At 43.0% G+C, this 23,431-nt stretch overlaps 1 protein-coding gene across 2 annotated transcripts in view; it reads left to right on the top strand.

The window, feature by feature from the left end:
• The window catches only part of LOC112214487 (phospholipase C, beta 3 (phosphatidylinositol-specific)), a 101,747-nt gene extending 79,307 nt beyond the window's left edge, over positions 1–22,440 (top strand). Inside the window, exons 15-33 of one of the 2 annotated variants that reach the window (XM_024373263.2) lie at positions 796–897; positions 1,040–1,113; positions 1,222–1,318; positions 1,576–1,785; positions 1,959–2,113; positions 2,222–2,383; positions 3,184–3,283; positions 3,395–3,499; positions 3,881–3,975; positions 4,550–4,685; positions 5,434–5,469; positions 5,590–5,699; positions 5,922–6,031; positions 6,237–6,396; positions 6,551–6,627; positions 8,017–8,106; positions 14,768–14,825; positions 15,073–15,159; positions 20,705–22,440. In XM_024373263.2, the coding sequence (XP_024229031.1) occupies positions 796–897; positions 1,040–1,113; positions 1,222–1,318; positions 1,576–1,785; positions 1,959–2,113; positions 2,222–2,383; positions 3,184–3,283; positions 3,395–3,499; positions 3,881–3,975; positions 4,550–4,685; positions 5,434–5,469; positions 5,590–5,699; positions 5,922–6,031; positions 6,237–6,396; positions 6,551–6,627; positions 8,017–8,106; positions 14,768–14,825; positions 15,073–15,159; positions 20,705–20,998 (2,258 nt within the window). In that variant the 3' untranslated portion in view covers positions 20,999–22,440. Of the gene's footprint in view, positions 1–795; positions 898–1,039; positions 1,114–1,221; positions 1,319–1,575; positions 1,786–1,958; positions 2,114–2,221; positions 2,384–3,183; positions 3,284–3,394; positions 3,500–3,880; positions 3,976–4,549; positions 4,686–5,433; positions 5,470–5,589; positions 5,700–5,921; positions 6,032–6,236; positions 6,397–6,550; positions 6,628–8,016; positions 8,107–14,767; positions 14,826–15,072; positions 15,185–20,704 lie in introns of both variants that reach the window. The other variant, XM_024373264.2, reaches the window with a different exon arrangement.
• The last annotated feature ends 991 nt before the right edge of the window (positions 22,441–23,431 follow it).

Raw genomic sequence — 23,431 nt, 5'->3', positions numbered from 1 at the left:
CTCCCAGGAAAGGCCAGTTGACAACTTCACAGTGTCGCTCTCCTGGAGTGCAAAGAACCTTGGCGTGTCCCTGGACATCACCCTTTCATTCTCTGTAAACATCAAAGCGGTGCTTGCTCCTGCAGGTTCATACTCTACAACATCCGTAAAGTACGACTCTACCTCACACAGGAAGCGGTGCGGGTCCTAATCCAGGCACTTGTCCTCTCCCATCTAGAGTACTGCTACTCGCCGTTGCCTGGACACCCCGCTTGTGTGATCAAACCCCTGCAACCTATTCAGAACGCTGCAGCCCCGCATGGTTTTCAACCTTCCCAAGTTCCCCGTTCCTCTGCACACTCCACTGGCTTCCAGTCGAAACTCACATCTACAAATGGTGCTTACCTACGGAACAGGAAGAGGAACTGCCCCTCCCTACCTTCAGGCTATACTCAAACCCTACACCCCAACCCGAGCACTCCGTTCTGCCACCTCAGTTCTCTTGGCCCTCCCATCACTACGGGAGGGCAGCGCTCCCGCTCAGCCCAGTCCAAGCTCTTCCCTGTCCTGGAACCAGCTTCCCCCTGAAGCTAGGACAGAGTCCCTGTCCTTTTTCTGAAAAAAGTATCTTAAATAATCCGCCTCACCTCACTTGTACTTGACCCCCCCCCCTTTCTAGCTCAGACTATAATGATATAACTTTTTTACTTTCTATGCCTGTGATATGTGGTTGTCCCACGTAGCTATCTTAAGATGAATGCACTAAATGTCTGTGTGTGTGTGTGTGTGTGTGTGTGTGTGTGTGTGTGTATATAGACTTCCCATTCAGTGACAGCGAGGGGGGCCAGCTGCTGTCCAATGGGGAAGAGAAGCTGGCAGAGAGTCTGGTCAAGGACGGAGATCCTCGGAAGTCAATTGGTCAGTTCACATCTTGAATGAACATGCTGGGGAGGGAGGAATGGAGAGAGGAAGGGGAGAGAAGGATGGATGGATGGATTGATGAATGGGTGGCTAGATAGATGGAGGATATTGGTAACAGTTGTTTGTGTATGTTTTCTAGGAGGGGAGGGAGAGAGTGATGAGGAGGAGGAAGATGAACCTGTGGCTGAACTGAAGAAACCAAACTCTGATGAGGTGAAACCTCTATTTATTGATTGACCTTCATTGATCCCCGAAGTCTTCTATCGATATGGGTCAGCCCAGTGATAAAATGAACACATAACAATTCTCTCTCTGTCTCAGGGTACTGCCAGTAGTGAGGTAAATGCGACAGAGGAGATGTCTACTCTTGTCAACTACATAGAACCTGTCAAGTTCAAGAGCTTTGAGGTTGCAAACAGTGAGTGTGTGCGTCTGATGATAGCAAGCAAGTTGTGTGTGTGTGTGTGTATGTATGTGTGTGTCAATGATGTGCATCATTGGTGTGTGTGTGTATGTGTGATTGAGTGGATAGGTGTCATTACGCCTAATCACTCCTCTCATGTAGTGCATAAGGCTAGCTAAATTACTAATTCATAGTTCATTATTAGCCAAGAGACACACACTGACATATTGATTGATTTGAACTGATTTGTATATATTCTCTCTCTCTCACAGAGAGGAATAAGTATTTTGAGATGTCATCATTTGTGGAGACCAAGGGTATGGACACACTGAAGAGTGCACCCATCGAGTTTGTTGAGTACAATAAGAAGCAGCTGAGTCGTATCTATCCTAAAGGGACGAGAGTTGATAGTTCAAACTACATGCCCCAACTCTTCTGGAACGTAGGCTGTCAGATGGTGGCGCTAAACTTCCAGACACTCGGTATGTCAATCTTTCTTCCTTATACCTGAACTCTTCTTATCTTCTCATACCTTTCTTTATTATTTTCTCATCTCGCTCTCATCCCTCTCTCTTTCCCTCTTGTTATGTCTTCTGTCCCCCTGCTTCACTTATTTCCATGACTGACAATCTCCCTCTCTCCCCCTCTCTCTCAGACCTGCCCATGCAGTTGAACATGGGTGTGTTTGAGTATAATGGACACAGTGGTTACCTGCTCAAACCAGAATTCATGAGAAGGACAGACAAACACTTTGACCCCTTCACTGAAAACATAGTGGACGGCATCGTAGCCAACACCGTCAAGATCAGGGTAAGTGGGTATGTATGTCTCGGTGGGGGTGGGGCGGTGGGGTTACGTGTGTGTGTGTGTGTGTATGTACGTATATGTCTGTAACTATCTCCATCCCTCCGTCTCCAGGTGATCTCGGGCCAGTTCCTGACCGATAAGAAAGTGGGTGTGTACGTGGAAGTGGACATATTTGGACTTCCTGCTGACACAAAGAGGAAGTACCGTACCAGAACTTCCAATGGTAACAGCCTGGACCCAGTCTGGGATGATGAGACTTTTGTCTTCAACAAGGTAACGTTATTACAGGCTGAAGAGACACACACACCATATCGATACACACACTCACACAGTGTGCAAAACATTAGGAACACCTGCTCTTTCCATGACACAGACTGAGCAGGTGAATCCAACCTACATGTACTGTATATATTACCTCAGTCAGTCACTCCAACTACCTCATACCCCAGTACACTGACTCGGTACCAGTACTCCTTGTAAATAGGCCTCGATATTTTATTGTGATACTATTTTCTTTTTAACCTTTTTGTTAATTTTCTTACTTTTTAACTGTATTGTTGGGAAAGGGCTCGTAAGTAAGCATTTCACGTTAAAGTCTACACCTGTTTTTGGCGCATGTGAAAAATAACATTTGATTTAAATTGAGATATGGATTGGGTATGTGTGCCATTCAGAGGGTGAATGGGTAAGACAAAAGTTGAAGTTGCTTTGAACGGGGTATGGTAGTAGGTGCCAGGCACACTGGCTTGAGTGTGTCAAGAACTGCAACGCCGCTGGGTTTTTCACGCTCAAAAGTTTCCCAGTTGTATCAAGAATGGTCCACCACCCTAAGGACATCCAGCTAACTTGACACAACTGTGGGAAGCATTGGATTTAACATTGGCCAGCATCCCTGTGGAATGCTTTCAACACCTTGTAGAGTCCATGCCCTGACGAATTGAGGCTGTTCTGAGGGCAAAAGGGGGTGCAACTCAATATTAGGAGGTGTTCCTAATGTTTCATACACTCAATGTATAACAATATACACACATAACGATGCAAACATACACAAGGTAACAGCATTCTGTGTGTAGGTGGTCCTGCCCACTCTAGCCTCTCTGAGGATAGCTGTGTTTGAGGAGAACGGGAAGTTCCTCGGACATCGGATCTGCCCTGTGTCAACCATCCGACCGGGTTAGTACTGTGTTTGTCTGCCTGGCTGCGTGCGTGTGGTTCTTTTTGATCTTGTATCGTACAGTCTGTTCTTTCAATGCTGTCATCTTGTGTGTGTGTGTGTGTGTGTAGGTTACCACTACATCAGTCTGAAGAATGAGATGAACCAGCCTCTGTTGCTTCCCTCTCTATTGGTCTACACCGAGGCTCAAGACTACATTCCTAATGAACACCAGGGTAAGAAACTACACTATCCATAACCCCCTAGGAATATATTACCCATAACCCCCAATGACTACACTGCACATGACCCCTTAGGACTATATTACCCATAACCTCTAGGACTACAGAACTGAGTTATCTGAAATTCCCGACCAAGAACCTGTTCATTTCCACTTCGTTATCTTCTATGTCGTAATAACAAATCAGAAACTGGGGTATCATCCGTCTATCCTGAGTTTACAGACATGCTGAACTCTGACGTCGCCTACTAAGAAAATTACTTTGATGACAGCATTTTCTGCAGTTAAATTCCAAGAGCAACAAACATTACTAAGTGTGTGTATGTGTACTAGGTCTAGGCACATTGCTCACTTTTGTGTTGTGTGTTTATGTTAGAGTATGCTGAGGCTTTGACCAACCCCATCAAACATGTGAGTCTTTTGGACCAGAGAGAGAGACAGCTAGCTGCTCTGATGGAGGACAACGGCGAGGTGAGGAGACCACACACACACACACACATGTTATGTTCTTCTATCCTCATGGTGACCTAAAATGATTTTACCTAACCCCTAACCGTAAACCTTACCATAACCCTAAACCTAACTCTTAAATCTATCCACCAACCCCTTACCCTAATTTTAACCCAAACCTTAATTGTAACCCTAACCCTAAACCTAACCCCTTAGCTTAAAATAACCTCCCACGAGGGACAATTTTCCTTGTGTTACTATCCTTGTACTATCCTTTGGGGGATTTTACATCCTCACAAGGATAGAAGAACCCACCTACACACACACACACACATCACATGATATACTGAGGCGTGGTGAAAACCAATAGGGTTTTACCTGCATCGAATTCTTGAAAATAGAACCAAAGTTTAATTTCCTTGCGGAGCCATGCTGCTTACTACGCCCAGGGTTCATTGAAATGAGTGGGATGCCTCGCAATCTGCTAAAGTTACACATCCAATGTAGCAGGCCTTTAAGACTGATGTCAAAATTGTGAATTAAAGATTTACACAAGTTACAAGTTAAGAATCAACCTTCTCTCCACTGTGTGTAGCATGTATTGGAGCAGCCGAAGGAGGGAGAGAGGGATCGGAAGGGCGACGCCCCCCTGGGGAAGATCCCCTCCCCCCTCCACCCCGTCCCCGACCCCATTGATGACATCAGCGACCTCATCAGCTCACCTGGACCAGGTAGACCACACTGTAACACACACACACACACACACACACCTATCATTGTTTGGTGTATTATAGAGGAGGCTGGTGAGTGGAGCTATTGGAGGATGGAAAGGTATCAAACACATGACTTGCATAAGCGGAGGACACCAATCCATTTATTCCATTCCAGACATTATACTAAGCCCATCCTCCGATATCTCCGCCCACCAGCCACCCCTGGTGTGTTTTGTATTGTATTATATATCAGGCCTTATGGAGTTATGGGGATTGGTGATGTGTGTGAGTGTTGTATTGTTAGTATTGTATATATTTTTTTAACTAGGCAAGTCAGTTAAGAATAAATTCTTCTTTACAATTACGGCCTACCCCAGCCAAACCCTAACCCGAACGACGCTGGGCCAATTGTGGGCCGCCCTATGGGACTCCCAATCACGGCCGGTTGTCATACAGCCCAAGATTGAACCAAGTTCTGTAGTGACGCCTCTAGCACTGAGATGCAGTGCCTTAGACGGCTGCGCCACTAGGGAGCACGTATTTGTTGTTAGTTATCGTGTGTAGGCTTAACCAGATGCTCTATTCAAGAACCTGGGAGAGCTATTTGTCGCGTTCCAGGCTGACTACATTGCAGATGCAGATCTCAGCATGTCTGCAATGTAGTCAGCCTGGAGCACAACCATTATGTGAGTATCATTGCTGAGTTCTGAAGTGAAAACATCACATCTACATTTCATCCTGTCCTGTTCCTGTCTCCATGTGTCAGGCCAGAAAGAGGATCTTATTGCTACAGTCCTGGCAAGTAAGTCATCTCCTATCCACCCATCCAAATTACATTACACCACAGAACTCATTATCACCCTCATGTGGTGGGAGGCCAAACCAGTTAGATAATTTATCCCTTTCTCTCTCGCTCTCTCAGATCTCCAGGCTCAGTCTACAGAAGAGTTGAAACAGCAGAAGTCGTATCTGAAGCTGTTGAAGAAACAATGTAAAGAACTCAAGGAGCTCCGCAAGAAACACCTCAAGAAGGTTAGACTGACACACACACACACAGCTTGTCCGTCTTTCTGCAAAATTTGAAATACTAACTTGTAAAGATGTTGTCAATAAACCACAGTGATATTTTTTATAGACAGCTTAAATCCATTGCGAATACTGCTGTTTGTGTTTGCATCAGCACACTGTCTATTTGATATGTGTTGTGTGTCTGTGCACGGTTGTGCGTGTATACGTGCGTGTGTGTATTAAAAGGTGTGGGCCTTGAGTAAAGAGCAGAGGAGTCGCTGTAACCAGCTCCGCTCTGACACACAGAGACGACGCAGTCAGATGGAGAAACATCTCAAAAGCAGCATGAAGAAAAAGTAAGAGAGCGAGGGAGGGATGGATGGGGGTGATGAAGAGTTGGTAGGGGGTGATGAAAAGGAGAAAGAGATTCCAAATCAACCACTTGGGGGGGGGAGACACAGTGGGGAATATTTGTGTATATTAATGTGTTTGTATGTATATAATAATATATTTGTAAAAAATATATATATATTTGTTTGTTTATGTGTGTGTGTGTGTCAGTGAGCCAGCAGAGCCGGTGCAGAGGCAGTTGACAGCATTGGAGATGGAGTTACAGAAACAGACGGTGCAGCTGAGAGAGTGGCAGATGCAAGAGCTCCTAAAACTACGGCAACAACAACACACACTGGAGAGAGAGAAGAAACACACACACCTACGAGAGGTATGCACGCACCCAAGCACATACGCATGCGCACACGCACACACATGCACACACACACCTACGAGAGGTACACGCACACACACACCTGCGAGAAGTACACACACACACATACGAATCACATACAGATTCTCACCCCTCCTGCTGTGTGTTCCAGGCATTTCAGAAAATAAAGGAGACATCCCAGGAATGTCAGACGGCTCAGCTCAAAAAACTTAAGGAGATCTGTGAGAGGTAAGATACTGTTTCATGCTTTATAACGACAGTTTTACACCATTCCACATGCCACAATCAACAGCCCGATCAAAACTATGCGAAGGTGATGTGTCGCGCTGCATGAGGCAAATGGTGGTCACACCAGATAATGATTGGTTTTCTGATCCATGCCCCTACCTTTTTTTTAGATTATCTGTGACCAACAGATGCATATCTGCATTCCCAGTCACGTGAAATCCATACTTTAGGGCCTAATGAATTTATTTCAATTGACTGATTTCCTTATATGAACTGTAACTCAGTAAAATCTTTGAAATTGTTGCATGTTGCATTTATATTTTTGTTCAGTGTAGATGGATTTATATAAAAACACCTTTATAAGTAGAGTTAAGTTCTTATGTGAGCGGCAGTGTTGGGGGTAAAGTGTAACAAAAGTAACACATTACGTAATCAGCTTACTTTTATGAGTAGCGGACTAAAGTAACACGTTACTTTTTCAAATTGGGTAATATTTTTACAGTTACTTTCAGAACCATATCTCTACTGGGTGCGTGTTTCCATGATCGAGCGGACAAAGGCTGTTTGGAGAAATGTCATTAAAGATGCTGTCCATAGAGATGTAGAGGGCTCTGATCTTTGACATTGATCGCTTCTGTGATATGAAAGCCCATAGAGGGCTTTCCTGTCTAGCTGCAAGTGTGCCCTATATACATCTCTATGGGTCCATCATGTATGTGCGGTCTATAACCAGAACTTGCAGCTCGAGAGAAAGATTTTGAACAAAAAGATCTGTACAGATGTTTGGCTTGCAGTATATATGGCTAATTAAGCAGCCCATATGATAGTGAAGTATTTGTAGACTAGCACAGGAAAGAACGCCACTGATGAAAAGAGAAACTCCAAACCAGAGTTAGTAAGTAGCCTATATTTAGTAGAGCGAGCGGCTTGCTGTGATTTTTTTTTCATGAAAATAAGTCTAAGTAATATAACTAGTAACACAAGTCATTCCTTTCCACACAAAGTACTTTTGTAAAGTAACGCGTTACTTTTGTTCTTTGTATTGATTTAAATGCAATGTATTACTTTTTCAAGTAACTAATCCCAACACCGGTAAGAGGTAAGATCATGTTTTATGATCATTTATAATAATAATTGATTGGATTCATATAGTGCTTTTCCAGATGTTCAAAGCGCTGTAAATACTAAGGGGAACTCACTTCGTCCACCACCAACGTGAAGCTCATCACTTAGGTGGTGCACTGCAACCATTTTTGCCAGAACGCTCACCACGCATCAGCTATTATAGCAACTGTATTACTCCGAATGCAGATGGATTCATATCAAAACACCATTACCAGAAAGCTAAGTTACAAGTTATTGTTTATTTGTTTTTGTTATTGTTTACAGAGAGAAGAAGGAGCTTCAAAAGATTCTAGACAGGAAGAGACAGCACAGCATTATCGAGGCCAAGAGCAGAGACCGAGACAAGGCTGAGTCGTATGTCACTCTGTGTGTGTGCGTGCGTGTGCGTGTTAGTGTTGCACGCTGTACCGAAACTTCGGAACTTTTTCGATACTAGAACATGTCGGTAGAAGAATTGTTTTTACTTTTGGTACTTCTGTCAAATGTGTCACACCTCATATACGGATTGAGAGGGTTGAATCTGTCTAGTCACCCCTTAGCACTCACATCTATAGCCATGAAATTATTTGAAAGGCTGGTCATGGCTCACATCCACACCATCATCTCAGAAACACTGGCTCCACTCCAATTCGCATTCCGCTCCTACAGATCCAGAGATGACACAATCTCTATTGCAGTCCACACTGGACTAAAGGAATAAGAATCCTGTTCATTGATTACAGCTCAGCGTTCAACACCATAGCCCCGTCCAAGCTCATCACCAGGCTCAGGACCCTGGTACTGAACACCTCCCTCTGCAACTGGATCCTGGACTTCCTGATGGGCCGGCCCCAGGAGGTGAGGGTAGACAACAACACATCTGCCACGCTGACCATCAACACTGGGCTTAGTCCAGTCCTGTACTCCCTGTTCACCCATGATTGCATGGCCACGCAGGACTACAACACCATCATCAAGTTTGCTAAAGACACAACGGTGGTAGGACTGATCAACGACGATGATAAGGCAGTCTAAAGGGAGGAGGTCAGAGACATCGCAGTGTGGTGCCAGGACAACAATCTCTCCCTCAATGTCAGCAAGACAAAGGAGCTGATTGTGAACTACAGGACACGGAAGGGCGAGCATGCCATCCACATCGTTGGGGCTGTAGCGGGTCGAGAGCTTCAAGTTCCTCTGTGAGCACATCACTCACTAAGGACTTAACATGGTCCACACACACCCACACAGTTGCGAAGGGGGCATGATAGCACCTCTTCCTCCTTACTAGTCTGAAAAGATTTGGCATGGGCCTCTCAGATCCTCAAAAAGTTATACAGCTGCAACATTGAGAGCATCTTGACTGGCTGCATCACTGCTTGGTACGGCAGCTGCAAGGCACCTGACCACAAGGCGCTGCAGAGGGTGGTGAGAATGGCCCGGTACATCACTGGGGCCGAGCTCCCTGCCATCCAGGAACTCTATACAAGGCAGTGTCAGAAGAAGGGCCAAAAAATTGTCAGACTCCAGCCACCCAAGCCATAGACTGTTCTCTCTACTACCGCATGGCAAGCGGTACCAGTGAATCAAGTGTGGAACCAACATGACCCTGAACAGCTTCTACCCCCAAGCCATAAGACTGCTAAACAAGATTGCTAAATAGCTCATTTAATGTATACCCAGACTACCTACATTGACCATTTTTTGCACTAACTTTCCTGCACTGAGTCTATGCACACACGTTGGACTCACACATACGCACATACATCACACATACGCTGGACTCACACTCACACATACTTACACTGACACCCCAACATATACACACACACACACACACCCACATACACACACTACATATGCCTCCCCACACACACAACATGCGCACACATGCAAACTGACGCCACACACACACATACATACTGACGCCACATACGCTGCTGCTACTCTCTATTCTCTATCCTGTTGCTTAGTCACTTGATCCCTACCTATATATACATAGCTAACCCTGCACATTGACTCGGTACTGGTACTCCCTGTATATAGCCATTTTATTTTTACTTGAAGCATGTGACTATAATACAATTTGATTTTAATCATTTGTCTGAATCTTCTCAAAGGGGAAGTAGTAAGCTGGCCAGGTTACCTGACAGCGCAAGACACTTTTGAGAAGCAAGCGAGAGGAAAGAGAAATTGCAGACACATGGCTTTTCTAACATAAACATCATGGGAATACTTTGCTTACAGAGCAGTTATGACGGCCATCCCACCGAAACAACTAAGCAAAAGGTGTTACAAAGCGGTGCAGTGCAAGGGAGGTTTAGTTCCGAAACAACATAAAAAACTATTTTACACATGACATTTGCATTGTAACATTCTGCTAGCAACTTAATTTGATTTTTGGGGGGGGGACAATGACATGAACATATATTCAGCATGACATTCATGTGAACATTATAACATGATTACAACCCAAAAGTAATGTGAAATGCACTCATAACTTAGCTATGAAAGCAATATATTTAGACTAACGTTACTTCATGTTTGTCTGGGCTTGCTAGCAGTAGCCACCCTGGGAGTTGCAATGCACTCTGGGAATCGTAGTATGCTATGTAAAATCCATAGGATTTCTATGGTGTGTAAACTATTGCAGTACAGAAACTTCAGAATGAAATGATTTCTATGGTGTGTAGACTATTGTAATATAGAAGCTTCAGAAATGAGCTTCAAAGTGTTTTTTTTATGTCGTTTGGAACTCAACTATTGATTTAATATATTAAATGATTTAGGTACAATGAATAATGAATCATAGGTCTAATGAATGTAATGTGACCTGATATTATGGCCATAGATGAGCAAATTAACCCAGATATGTATCAAATTACATTTTAAAACAGTTAATGTAATGTAATTGTAAATTTATCTCAGCTATGGTTTTTCATTAGGAAAATGTAATAAATTATCATGGTATTTAATATGGTGGTATATCTTGGAAAGAAATTGAATATAGAATAAAATATATTATATGTGTTATTTTACCAGTTATCAACATATTGTTCAATGTAAAAATACACTACATGACCAAAAGTATGTGGACACCTGCTCATTGAAAATCTCATTCCAAAACCATGGGCATTAATACGGAGTTGGTCACCCCTTTGCTGCTATGACAGCCTCCACTCTACTGGGAAGGTTCTCCACAAGATGTTGGAACATTGCTGCGGGGACTTGCTTCCATTCAGCCACAAGAGTATTAGTGAGGTTGGGTACTGATGTTGGGAGATTAGGCCTGGCTCGCAGTTGACATTCCAATTCATCCCAAAGGTGTTCGATGGGGTCGAGGTCAGTTCTTCCACACCGATCTCAACAAACCATTTCTGTATGGACCTCGCTGTGTGCACGGGGGCATTGTCATGCTGAAACAGGAAAGGGCCTTACCCAAACTTTTGCCACAAAGTTGGAAGCACAGAATCGTCTAAAATGCCGTTGTATGCCGTAGCGTTAAGATTTCCCTTCACTGGAACAAAGGGGCCTAGCCCGAACCATGAAAAACAACCCCAGACCATTATTCATCCTCCACCAAACTTTACATTTGGCAATATGCGTTGGGGCAGGAAGCTTTCTCCTGGCGTTCGTCAAACCCAGAATCGTCCGCCGGACTGCCAGATGGTGAAGCGTGATTCATCCAGAGAATGTGTTTCCACTGCTCCAGAGTCCAATGGCGGCGAGCTTTACACCACTCTTGCCGATGCTTGGAATTACGCATGGTGATCTTAGGCTTGTGTGAGGCTGCTCGGCCATAGAAACCCATTTCATGAAGCTCCCGATGAACAGTTATTGTGCTGATGTTGCTTCCAGAGGCTGATTGGATCTTGGTAGTGACTTTTACAACCGAGAACAGATGATGTTTACACGCTATGTGCTTCAGCACCTGGTGGTCCCGTTCTGTGAGCTTCGTGGCTGAGGCCCTATGGAGATTGCATGGCTGTGTGCTCGGATTTTTACCCACCTGTCAATAACGGGTGTGGCTAAAATAGCTGAATCCACTCATTTGAAGGGGTGTCCACATACTTTTCTATATACAGTGCACTCGGAAAGTATTCAGACCCCTTGACTCTTTCCTCATTTTGTTACGTTACAACCTTATTCTAAAATTTATTAAATTTGTTTTTTTTCACCCTCATCAATCTACACTCAATACCCCATAATGACAAAGCAAAAACAAGTTTTTAGAAATGTTTGCAAATGTCTTACAAATAAAAACCAGAAATATCACATTTACAGTATTCAGACCCTTTACAGCCTCGAGTCTTCTTGGGTATGACACTACAAGCTTGGCACACCTGTATTATTTTTTTTTCTCCCATTCTTCTATGCTGATCCTCTCAAGCTCAGATTGGATGGGGAGCGTCGCTGCACAGCTATTTTCAGGTCTCTCCAGAGATGTTCAATCGGGTTCAAGTCCAGGCTCTGGCTGGGTCACTCAAGGACATTGAGAGACTTCTCCCGAAGCCACTCCTGCATTGTCTTGGCTGTGTGCTTAGTGTCATTGTCCTGTTGGAAGGTGAATCTTTAGCCCCAGTCTGAGGTCCTGAGCGCTCTGGAGCAGGTTTTTATTAAGGATCTCACTGTACTCTGTCCCGTTCATCTTTCCCTTGATCCTGACTAGTCTCCCAGTCCCTGCCGCTGAATAACATCCTGACAGCATGCTAAGCTATAAGAAGTTTGTTGATGGATATCTATACTTAGGATTTCTTTTTTATCATTTCCGTTTTACTTGATGTTATCACTGTTACAAACAATACACTGTTTAACACAATATGGATGGTGCTAGGTTTCCTCCAGATGTGACGCTTGTCATTCATCAGACCAAAGTCTTTAGGTGCCTTTTGGCAAACTCCAAGCGGGCTGTCATGTGCCGTTTACTGAGGAGGTCCATAAAGGTCTGATTGGTAGAGTTTTACAGAGATGGTTGTCTTTCTGGAAGGTTTCCCAACTCCACAGAGGAACTCTGTATCTCTGTCAGAGTGACCATCGGATTCTTGGTTGAATCCCTGACCAAGCCCCTTCTCTTCTTCCATTTAGGAATGATGGAGGCCACTGTGGTCTTGGGGACCTTCAATGCTACAGACATTTTTTAGTACCCTTCCCCAGATCTGTGCCACAGAGCTCTACGGACAATTCCTTCGGCCTCATGGCTTGGTTTTTCTCTGACATGCACTGACAATGACCTTATAAAGACAAGTGTGCCTTTCCAAATCATGTCCAATCAATTGAATTATACCACAGTTGGACTTCAATCAAGACAATGAAGACATCAAAACTATGAAATAACACATATGGAATCATGCAGGAACCAAAAAAAAGTGTTAAACAAATCAAAATAGATTTTAGATTCTTCAAAGTGATGACGTCTTTGCACACTCTTGGCATTCTCTCAACCAGCTTCACCTACAATGCTTTTCAGGCAGTCTTGAAGGAGGATTGAGATCGGGTCATCTGATGCAGCACTCCATCACTCTCCTTCTTGGTCAAAAAGCCCTTACACAGCCTGGAGTTGTGTTGGGTCATTGTTCTGTTTGTAAAAAAAAAAAGAGAGTCCCACTAAGCGCAAACCAGATGGGATGGCCTATCGCTGCAGAATGCTATGGTAGCCATACTGGTTAAGTGTGCCTTGAATTCTATATAAATCACTGACAGTGTCATCATCAAATCATCATCACACCACCACCTCTTTGCTTCACGGTGGGAACCACACATGCAGAGATCATCCGTCCACCTACTCAGCATCTCACAGAGTCACGGCGGTTGGAACCAAAAATCTCATATTTGGAGTCATCAGACCAAAGGACAGTGGTCTAATGTCCATTGCTCGTGTTTCTTGGCCCAAGCATGTCTCTTCTTCTTATTGGTGTCCTTTAGTAGCATTTTATTTTGACCATGAAGACCTGATTCACATGGTCTCCTCTGAACAGTTGATGTTGAGATGTGTCTGTTACTTGTACTCTGTGAAGCATGTATTTGGGCTGCAATTTCTGAGGCTGGTAACTCTAATGAACTTATCCTCTGCACCAGCTTTAACTCTGGATATTCCTTTCCTGTGGCGGTCCTCATGAGAGCCAGTTTCATTATAGCGCTTGATGTTTTTTTTTTTGCGACTGCACTTGAAGAAACTTTCGAAGTTCTTGACATTTTCGATATTGACTGACCTTCATGTCTTATTAATGATGGAATGTCGTTTCTCATGGCTTATTTGAGCTGTTCTTGCCATAATATGGACAAGGTCTTTTACCAAATAGGCCTATCTTCTGTATACCACCCCTCACAACACAACTGATTGTCTCAAATGAATTAAGAAGGAAAGAAATTCCACAAATTAACTTTTAACAAGGCACACCTGTTAATTGAAATGAATTCCAGGTGACTACCTCATGTTGAGAAAATGCCAAGAGTGTGCAAAGCTGTTGTCAAGGAAACGAGTTGCTACTTTGAAGAATCTCAAATGTAAAATATATTTTGATTTGTTTAACATGATTACTACATGATTCCATATGTGTTATTTTATAGTTTCGATGTTGTCACTATTATTCTACAAAGAAAAACCCTGAAATGAGTAGGTGTATCCAAACTTTTGACTGGTACTGAATGTAAATAAGGTATTTCTGTTTTTATTTGTAGTACATTTGCAACAATTTGTTTGTCTGTTTTCGCATTATGGGGTTATGTGTGTAGATTGATGAGGGGAAAAAAATATTTAATCAATTATAGAATAAGGCTGTAACGTAACAAAATGTGGAAAAAGTCAAGGGTTCTGAATACTTTCCGAATGCACTGAATAGTGTGAATTCAGCCCAGCTTTTATTCTTTGACTTTACTAATACGCTTTATCTTATTTGCAGTGGTATCGAATACCGTGATACTAAACCTGGTATTGGTATCAAATTCAAAATTCTGGTATCAGGACAACACTAGTCTGTGTGTGTGTGTCTGTTTCTCATGGTCTCTCTTCACCTCTCTCTCTTTCTACCTCTCTCTGTAGGGAACTGAATGAGATCAACAGGAAGCATATCTCAGACTCTGTCACGTTAATCCGCCGGGTAAGTGTGTGCAGGCCTCACACACACATACTTATCGCCTCACTCTTGAGTACATCTCTTTCATGCTTATGGCGGAATACATCTCTGTCAGCCATTGTGATGTCAATAACTCCCTTTTGCTCTTTGTTTTCTCCCTCCTCTCTTTCCCTCTTCTCTCTTTTCTTTCTTTCTCTCCCTCTCTCTCTCTCTCACCCTCCCCCTTCCTCCTGCTTTCTTTCCATTATCTCTGTCTCCTCACCTTGCCTAGTTGGATGAGGCCCAGTCAAGGCGTCAGGAGAAGTTGGTAATTGGTCAGAGAGAAGCCCAACGACACATAGAGGAGGAGCAACCATTGGTGAGACGCACACACACAGACACTGGTGAGACAGACACACATACTGTACCTTCAAATATGCTTTATTGGCATGGCTGTTAAAGTTGAATTAATCCTTCATCTAATCAATTAAAGTATTTTTTTTCACTCTCTCTTCCTCTGTCTCTATCGCTCCTTATCCCTCTCTCTCTCGCAATTCAACTTCAATTTAAGGAGCTTTATTGGCATGGGAAACATATGTTTACATTGTCAAATCAAGTGAAATAGATAATAAACAAAAGTTAAATAAACCATTTAAAATGAACATTAAACATTACACTCACAAAAATTCCAAAATAATAAGGACATTTCAAAAGTCATATTATGGATGTGTTGTAATTATGTGCAAATAAAGTACAAAAGGTCAAATAAATAAATATACAGTTGAAGTTGGAAGTTTACATACACTTAGGTTGGAGTCATTAAAACTCGTTTTTCAACCACTCCACAAATTTCTTGTTGACAAACTATAGTTTTGACCAAGTCGGTTAGGACATCTACGTTGTGCATGACACAAGTAATTTTTCCAACAATTGTTTAGACATTATTTCACTTATATTTCACTGTGTCACAATTCCAGTGGGTCAAAAGTTTACATACACTAAGTTGACTGTGCCTTTAAACAGCTTGGAAAATTCCAGAAAACGATGTCATGGCTTTAGAAGCTTCTGATTGGCGAATTGACATCATTTGAGTCAATTGGAGGTGTACCTGTGTATGTATTTCAAGGCTTACCTTCAAACTCAGTGCCTCTTTGCTTGACATCATCCAAAGAAATCAGCCAAAATTTGTAGACCTCCAAAAGTCTGGTTCATCCTTGGGAGCTATTTCCAAATGCCTGAAGGTACCACGTTCATCTATACAAACACTAGTACGCAAGTATAAACACCATGGGACCACGCAGCCGTCATACCACTCAGGAAGGAGACGCGTTCTGTCTCCTAGAGATGAACATTCTTTGGTGCGAAAAGAGCAAATCAATCCCAGAACAACGGCAAAGGACCTTGTGAAGATGCTGGAGGAAACGGGTACAAAAGTATCTATATCCACTGTAAAATGAGTCCTATATCCACATAACCTAAATGGCCACTCAGCAAGGAAGATGCCACTTCTCCAAAACCGCCATAAAAGAAGTCAGACTACGGTTTGCAACTGCACATGGGGACAAAGATCGTACTTTTTGGAGAAATGTCCTCTGGTCTGATGAAACAGAAATAGAACTGTTTGACCATAATGACCATCGTTATGTTTGGATAAAAAAGAGGGAGGCTTACAAGCCGAAGAACACCATCCCAATTGTGAAGCACGGGGGTGGCAGCATCATGTTATGGGGGTGCTTTGCTGCAGGAGGGACTGGTGCACTTCACAAATGGATGGCATCATGAAAATTAGGTGGATATATTGACGCAACATCTCAAGACACCAGTTAGGAAGTTGAAGCTTGGTCCCAAATGGATCTTCCAAATGGACAATGACCCCAAGCATACTTCCAAATTTGTGGCAAAATGGCTTAAGGACAACAAAGTCAAGGTATTGGAGTGGCCATCACAAAGCCCTGACCTCAATCCCATAGAAAATGTGTGGGCAGAACTGAAAAAGCGTGTGCGAGCAAGGAGACCTAGAAACCTGACTCAGTTACACCAGCTCTGTCAGGGGGAATGGGCCAAAATTCATGCAACTTATTGTGGGAAGCTTGTGGAAGGCTTCCTGAAACGTTTGACCCAAGTTAAACAATTTAAAGACAATGCTACGAAATACTAATTGAGTGTATGTAAACTTCTGACCCACTGGGAATGTGATGTAAGAAATAAAAGCTGAAATAAATCACACTATTATTCTGACATTTGACATTCTTCAAATAAAGTGGTGATCCTAACTGACCTAAGACAGGGGATTTTTACTAGGATTAAATGTCAGGAAATGTGAAAACGTTAGTTTAAATGTATTTGGCAAAGGTGTGTGTAAAGCTCCGACTTCAACTGTATGTTGTTTTTACAATGGTGTTTGTTCGACACTGGTTGGCCTTTTCTTGTGGCAGCAGGTCACAAATCTTGTTGCTGTGAGTGAACACAGTGGTATTTCACCCAGTAAGATTGGCGCCGACAGAGATGGTCGCCTCGCTTCGTGTTCTTAGGAAACTATGCAGTATTTTTCTTTTTTTATGTATTATTTCTTACGTTGTTACCCCAGGAAATCATAAGTCTTATTACATACAGCCAAGGAATACTGCTTTCCCGAAGCGGATCCTCTGTTCGGACCACCAACCAGGACAATGGGTCTGATCCCAGTAGGCGACCGAAAACAACGGCGCCGCAGACGGAGCGGTCTTCTGGTCAGGCTCCGTAAACGGGAACATTGCTCACCACTCCCGAGTATACTACTCGCCAATGTCCAGTCTCTTGACAACAAGGTAGATGAAATTCGAGCAAGGGTTGCCTTCCAGAGAGACATTAGAGATTGTAACATTCTTTGTTTCACGGAAACATGGCTCACTCAGGATATGTTATCAGAGTCGGCATAGCCACCCGGTTTCTTCACGCATCGCGCCGACAGAAACCAACTTCTGTCTGGTAAGAAGGGCTGGGGTGTATGCCTTATGACCAACGACTTGTGGTGTAATCATAACATCATACATGAGATTAAATCCTTTTGTTCACCTGACCTAGAATTGCTTACAATGACCTTCTCCCATTCCTCCTCTGGATCATCCAGATGGTCATTGGCAAACTTCAGAAGGGCCTGGACATGCGCTGGCTTGAGCAGGGGGACCTTGCGTGCGCTGCAGGATTTTAATTCATGACGGCGTAGGATGTTACTAATGGTTTTCTTTGAGACTGTGGTCCCAGCACTCTTCAGGTCATTGACCAGGTCCTGCCGTGTAGTTCTGGGCTGATCCCTCATCTTCCTCATGATCATTGAGGCCCCACAAGGTGAGATCTTGCATGGAGCCCCAGACCGAGGGTGATTGACCGTCATCTTGAACTTCTTCCATTTTCTAATAATTGCGCCAACAGTTGTTGCCTTCTCACCAAGCTGCTTGCCTAATGTCCTGTAGCCCATCCCAGCCTTGTGCAGGTCTACAATTTAACCCTGATGTCCTTCCACAGCTGTCTGGTCTTGGCCATTGTGGAGAGGTTGGAGTCTGTTTGATTGAGTGTGTGGACAGGTGTCTTTTATACTGTTAATGAGTTCAAACAGGGGCAGTTAATACGGGTAATGAGTGGAGAACAGGAGGGCTTCTTCAAGAAAAACTAACAGGTCTGTGAGAGCTGGAATTCTTACTGGTTGGTAGGTGATCAAATACTTATGTCATGCAATGAAATGCAAATTAATTACTTGAAAATCCTACAATGTGATTTTCTGGATTTTTGTTTTAGATTCCGTCTCTCACAGTTGAAGTGTACCTAATGATAAAATTGACAAACCTCTACATGCTTTGTAAGTAGGAAACACTGTCGATTTTGCAGGTTATCAAATACTTGTTCTCCCCACTGTATGTAAGAATGCTGTTCATCGACTACAGCTCAGCATTTAACCCCATAGTACCCTCCAAACTCGTCATTAAGCTTGTGACCCTGGGTCTCGACCCCGCCCTCTGCAACTGGGTCCTGGACTTTCTGACGGCCACCCTTAGGTGGTGAGGGTTAGAAACATCTCCACCCCGCTGATCCTCAACACGGGGGCCCCACAAGGGTGCATTCTCCGCTCTCTCCTTACTTCCTGTTCACCCATGGCTGCGTGGTCATGCACGCCTCCAACTCAATCATCAAGTTTGCAGACGACACTAGAGTGGTAAGCTTGATTACCAACAACGACGAGACGGCCTACAGGGAGGAGGTGAGGGCCCTCGCAGTGTGGTGTCAGGAAAATAACCTCACACTCAACATCAACAAAACAAAGGAGTTGATCGTGTACTTCAGGAAACAGCAGAGGGAGCACCCCCCTATCCACATCGACGGGACAGTAGTGGAGAAGGTGGAAAGTTTTAAGTTTCTCGGCGTACACATCACGGACAAACTGAAATGGTCCACCCACACAGACGGCATGGTGAAGAACCTGAAGAAATGTAGCTTGTCACCGAAAACACTCACAAACTTTTACAGGTGCACAATCGAGAGCATCCTGTCAGGCAGTATCACTGCCTGGTACGGCAACTGCTCCGCCCACAACCGTAAGGCTCTCCAGAGGGTAGTGCTGTCTGCACAACATATCACCGGGGGAAAACTACCTGCCCTCCAGGACATCTACATCACCCGATGTCACAGGAAGGCCAAAAAGATCATCAAGGACAACAACCACCCGAGCCACTGCCTGTTCACCCCACTATCATCCAGAAGGCAAGGTCAGTACAGATGCATCAAAGCTGGGACCGAGAGGCTGAAAAACAGCTTCTATCTCAAGGCCATCAGACTGTTAAACAGCCATTATTAACTTTAGAGTGTCTGCTGCTAACATATAGACTCTAATCTCTAGCCACTTTAATAAGTAATAATTAGATGTAATAAATGTATCACTAGTCACTTTAAACAATGCCACTTTATATAGTGTTTACATACCCTACATTACTAATCTCATATGTATATACTGTACTCTATACCATCTATTGCATCTTGCCTATGCTGCACGGCCATCGCTCATCCATATATTTATATGTACATATTCTTATTCATCCCTTTACACTTGTCTGTATAATGTAGTTGTTGTGAAATTGTTAGATTACTTGTTAGATATTACTGCACTGTCGGAACTAGAAGCACAAGCATTTTGCTACACTCGCATTAACATCTGCTAACCATGTGTATGTGACCAATAAATTTGATTTGATTTGAATAGATGTGGTGGTTTATCAAAGTTGGATTTGTTTTCAAATTCTTTGTGGGTCTGTGTAATCTGAGGGAAATATGTGTCTCTAATATGGTCATACATTTGGCAGGAGTTTAGGAAGTGCAGCTCAGTTTCCACCTCATTTTGTGGCCAGTGTGCACATAGCCTGTCTTCTCTTGAGAGCCAGATCTTCCTTCGGCGGCCTTTCTCAATAGCAAGGCTGTGCTCACTGAGCCTGTACATAGTCAAATATTTATTTAGTTTTGGGTCAGTCACAGTGGTCAGGTATTCTGCCACTGTGTACTCTCTGTTTAGGGCCAAATAGCACTGTAAATTATTTTACAAGTAATTCTCTTTTTGTTTTTTCATGATTTGGTTGGTTCTACTTGTGTTGCTGTCCTAGGGCACTGTGGGGTCTGTTTGTGTTTGTGAACAGCGCCCCAGGACCAGCTTGCTTAGGGGGCTCTTCACCAGGTTAATGTCTCTGTAGGTGATGGCTTTGTTATGGAAGATTTGGGAATCACTTCCTTTTAGGTGGTTGTAGAATTTACAGTTTTTTTTCTGGATTTTGATCATTAGTAGGAATCGGCCTAATTCTGCTCTACATGCATTATTTGGTATTTTACGTTATACACGGGGGATATTTTTGTAGTATTCTGAATGCAGTCTCAATTTGGTGTATGTTCCATTTTGTGATTTCCAGCTACAGGCCCGATTGGAGCGAGACTTGGAGGCAGAGTTACAACGTCTACCAGAGGAGATCTGCCAATACCTGCAGGCGGAACTCGAGTCCAAAGGTCTCCGTAGCGACGCTCTCTTCTCCTTATCCAATCACAGCCCTAGCTCCAGCTCGGGTCCGCCCTCCAACTGCTCCACACCCACTTTTCCCTTAACACCCAATAGGAGCACCTGGAACAGGAGTCTGGACAATAGCATTGCCTCATTGGTGGACTCATCCTCTTCCTCTACCCCTGTCCTATCAGAAGCAGATATGTAAGCCATATGTACATTTATGTCAACCTAATGGCCCTGAGCTTCAGTTCGTTTTTTTGTTAATGTTTTCATTAAAAATATATATATATTTTTTTCTTAATTTTTTTCTCACCAGGGTTAGATGAGAGATAGATGAGGTTACCAAAAGTTTTTGGTTGATTTTGACCTTCCCAGGAAAATGCCCTATGCGTGTTTTCACATGTTGGCCTGCGTCCCAAATGGCACCCTTTCCCCTATTTAGTACATTAGTTTTGACCAGAGCCCTATTGAGAATAGGGTACATTGGGACGCAGACATATTCTGTATGTGGACAGTGGACAAGAATATTCTGTGGATATATTATTATAATCATTCTGTGTAATGTAATATTGTTGTTTTACATGACCTGTACTACTGACTAAAGGTGTCTTTGGGGAGAAAGGAGGGATGAATGGAGAAGAGGAGGAGAAGTGATCGTGGTAGCGAACTATTTAGATTTTTGGGGGAGCGATGCTGATTTGCTCTGGAATAGAAAGACCTTTCTCTCCTCTGGAATAGAAAAACCTTCCTCTCCTCACCAATCCTCCCCCACTGGTACTTGCTGCCTGTCTGTCTTGGTATATAATATTATAATATGCCTCTGTGTATATTCATAAACATTATTTTACCACTTTTTTCATCTTTAATTTGTTTTTATATTTTTTTGTGATGGATGATCTATTTAATTTAGTCAGCTGAGCAAATGCAGAGATTTATTTTTTGGGTGGGGGGGGTAATGGTCGGGTTGCTATGGTAACCAGGGGAGATGACTTTGCTGTGTTATTTTAGCAATCATCGTACCCCTTCCCCCTCCCTTTTGGTTGTGAGGGTCTATTTAAATGTTTGAACATTTTCATACACATTGTTGATTGAATGGTTCACACCATTGCTAGCAGGGAGAAGACCTCACACACATAAAAAAAAATGTAAGTTCCAAGTACCGTGGTGTCAGGGTACCTCTAGTGGTTAAGACCATTGGGCCAGTAACTGAAAGGTAACTGGTTAGAATCCCTGAGCTAATTAGGTGAAAAATGTGTTGATGTACCCTTGAGCAAGGCACTTAACCCTAATTGCTCCAGTAAGTTGCTCTGGATAAGAGCGTCTGATAAATTACTAAAATGTATATGTACATTTAGGACCCCAAATGTTGTTTTATTTTTACACTGATGTGGTTTCGGATCAGGGAACATGATTTGACAAAATCCCAATTTATATGTATTTATGTACATCGGAGCATTAGTTTGGGCTTACATTAATTTATTTTTTTGATCAGCACATGTAGTGCTAAAGATGGTCTTTATGATTTTAGGAAACCCACCCTAGTATGTGTTTAACACACAGAACAACAGCTTTAACCAGTGTCTCTGTGTCTCGCTTTCCCTTACGAGAATATGTTTTTAAAAGCTGAATTTAAAGTTTTGAAACATTTTTTTGTTATTGCTCTTTTATCACAAGGTTTTATTTGTTTTAAAACCTTTTATTCAAAGAAGTCATGACAACCATTTCTTAAATAGTTTATAGTGTCACCTTAGCTATTTGGTAGCCAGAGGCAGAGCCATATACAGTTGAAGTCGGAAGTTTACATACACCTTAGCCAAATACATTTAAACTCAGTTTTTCACAATTCCTAACATTTAATCCAAGTAAACATTCCCAGTTTTAGGTCAGTGATAATCATCACTTTGTTTTAAGAATGTGAAATGTCAGAATAATAGTAGAGAGAATGATTTATTTCAGCTTTTATTTCTTACATCACATTCCCAGTGGGTTAGAAGTTTACATACACTCAATTCATATTTGGTAGCATTGCCTTTAAATTGTTTAACTTGGGTTAAACATTTCAGGTAGCCTTCCACAAGCTTCCCACAATAAGTTGGGTGAATTTTGGCCCATTCCCCCTAACAGAGTTGGGGTAACTGAGTCAGGTTTTTTCGCCTCCTTGCTCGCACATGCTTTTTCAGTTCTGCCCACAAATTTTCTATAGGATTGAAAAGGGCTTTGTCATTTTGCCACAACTTTGAAAGAATGCTTTGGGTCATTGTCCATTTGGAAGACCCATTTGTGACCAAGCTTTAACTTCCTGACTGATGTCTTGAGATGTTGCTTCAATATATCCACCTAATTTTCCTCCTCATGATGCCATCTATTTTGTGAAGTGCACCAGTCCCTCCTGCAGCAAAGCACCCTCACATCATGATGCTGCCACCCCCGTGCTTCACGGTTGGGATGATGTCCTTTGGCTTGCAAGCCTCCCCCTTTTTCTTCCAAACACAACGATGGTCATTATGGCCAAACAGTTCTATTTTTGTTTCATCAGACCAGAGGACATTTCTCCAAAAAGTACAATCTTTGTCCCCCTTTTTTTATGGCGGTTTTGGAGCAGTTGCTTCTCCTTGCTGAGCGGCCTATCAGGTTATGT

Source organism: Oncorhynchus tshawytscha, linkage group LG15 (assembly GCF_018296145.1).
Source record: "Oncorhynchus tshawytscha isolate Ot180627B linkage group LG15, Otsh_v2.0, whole genome shotgun sequence".
Lineage (NCBI taxonomy): Eukaryota > Metazoa > Chordata > Actinopteri > Salmoniformes > Salmonidae > Oncorhynchus > Oncorhynchus tshawytscha.
Note: the sequence above shows the minus strand (reverse complement) of the source record. Positions and strands in the feature narration are given on the sequence as shown.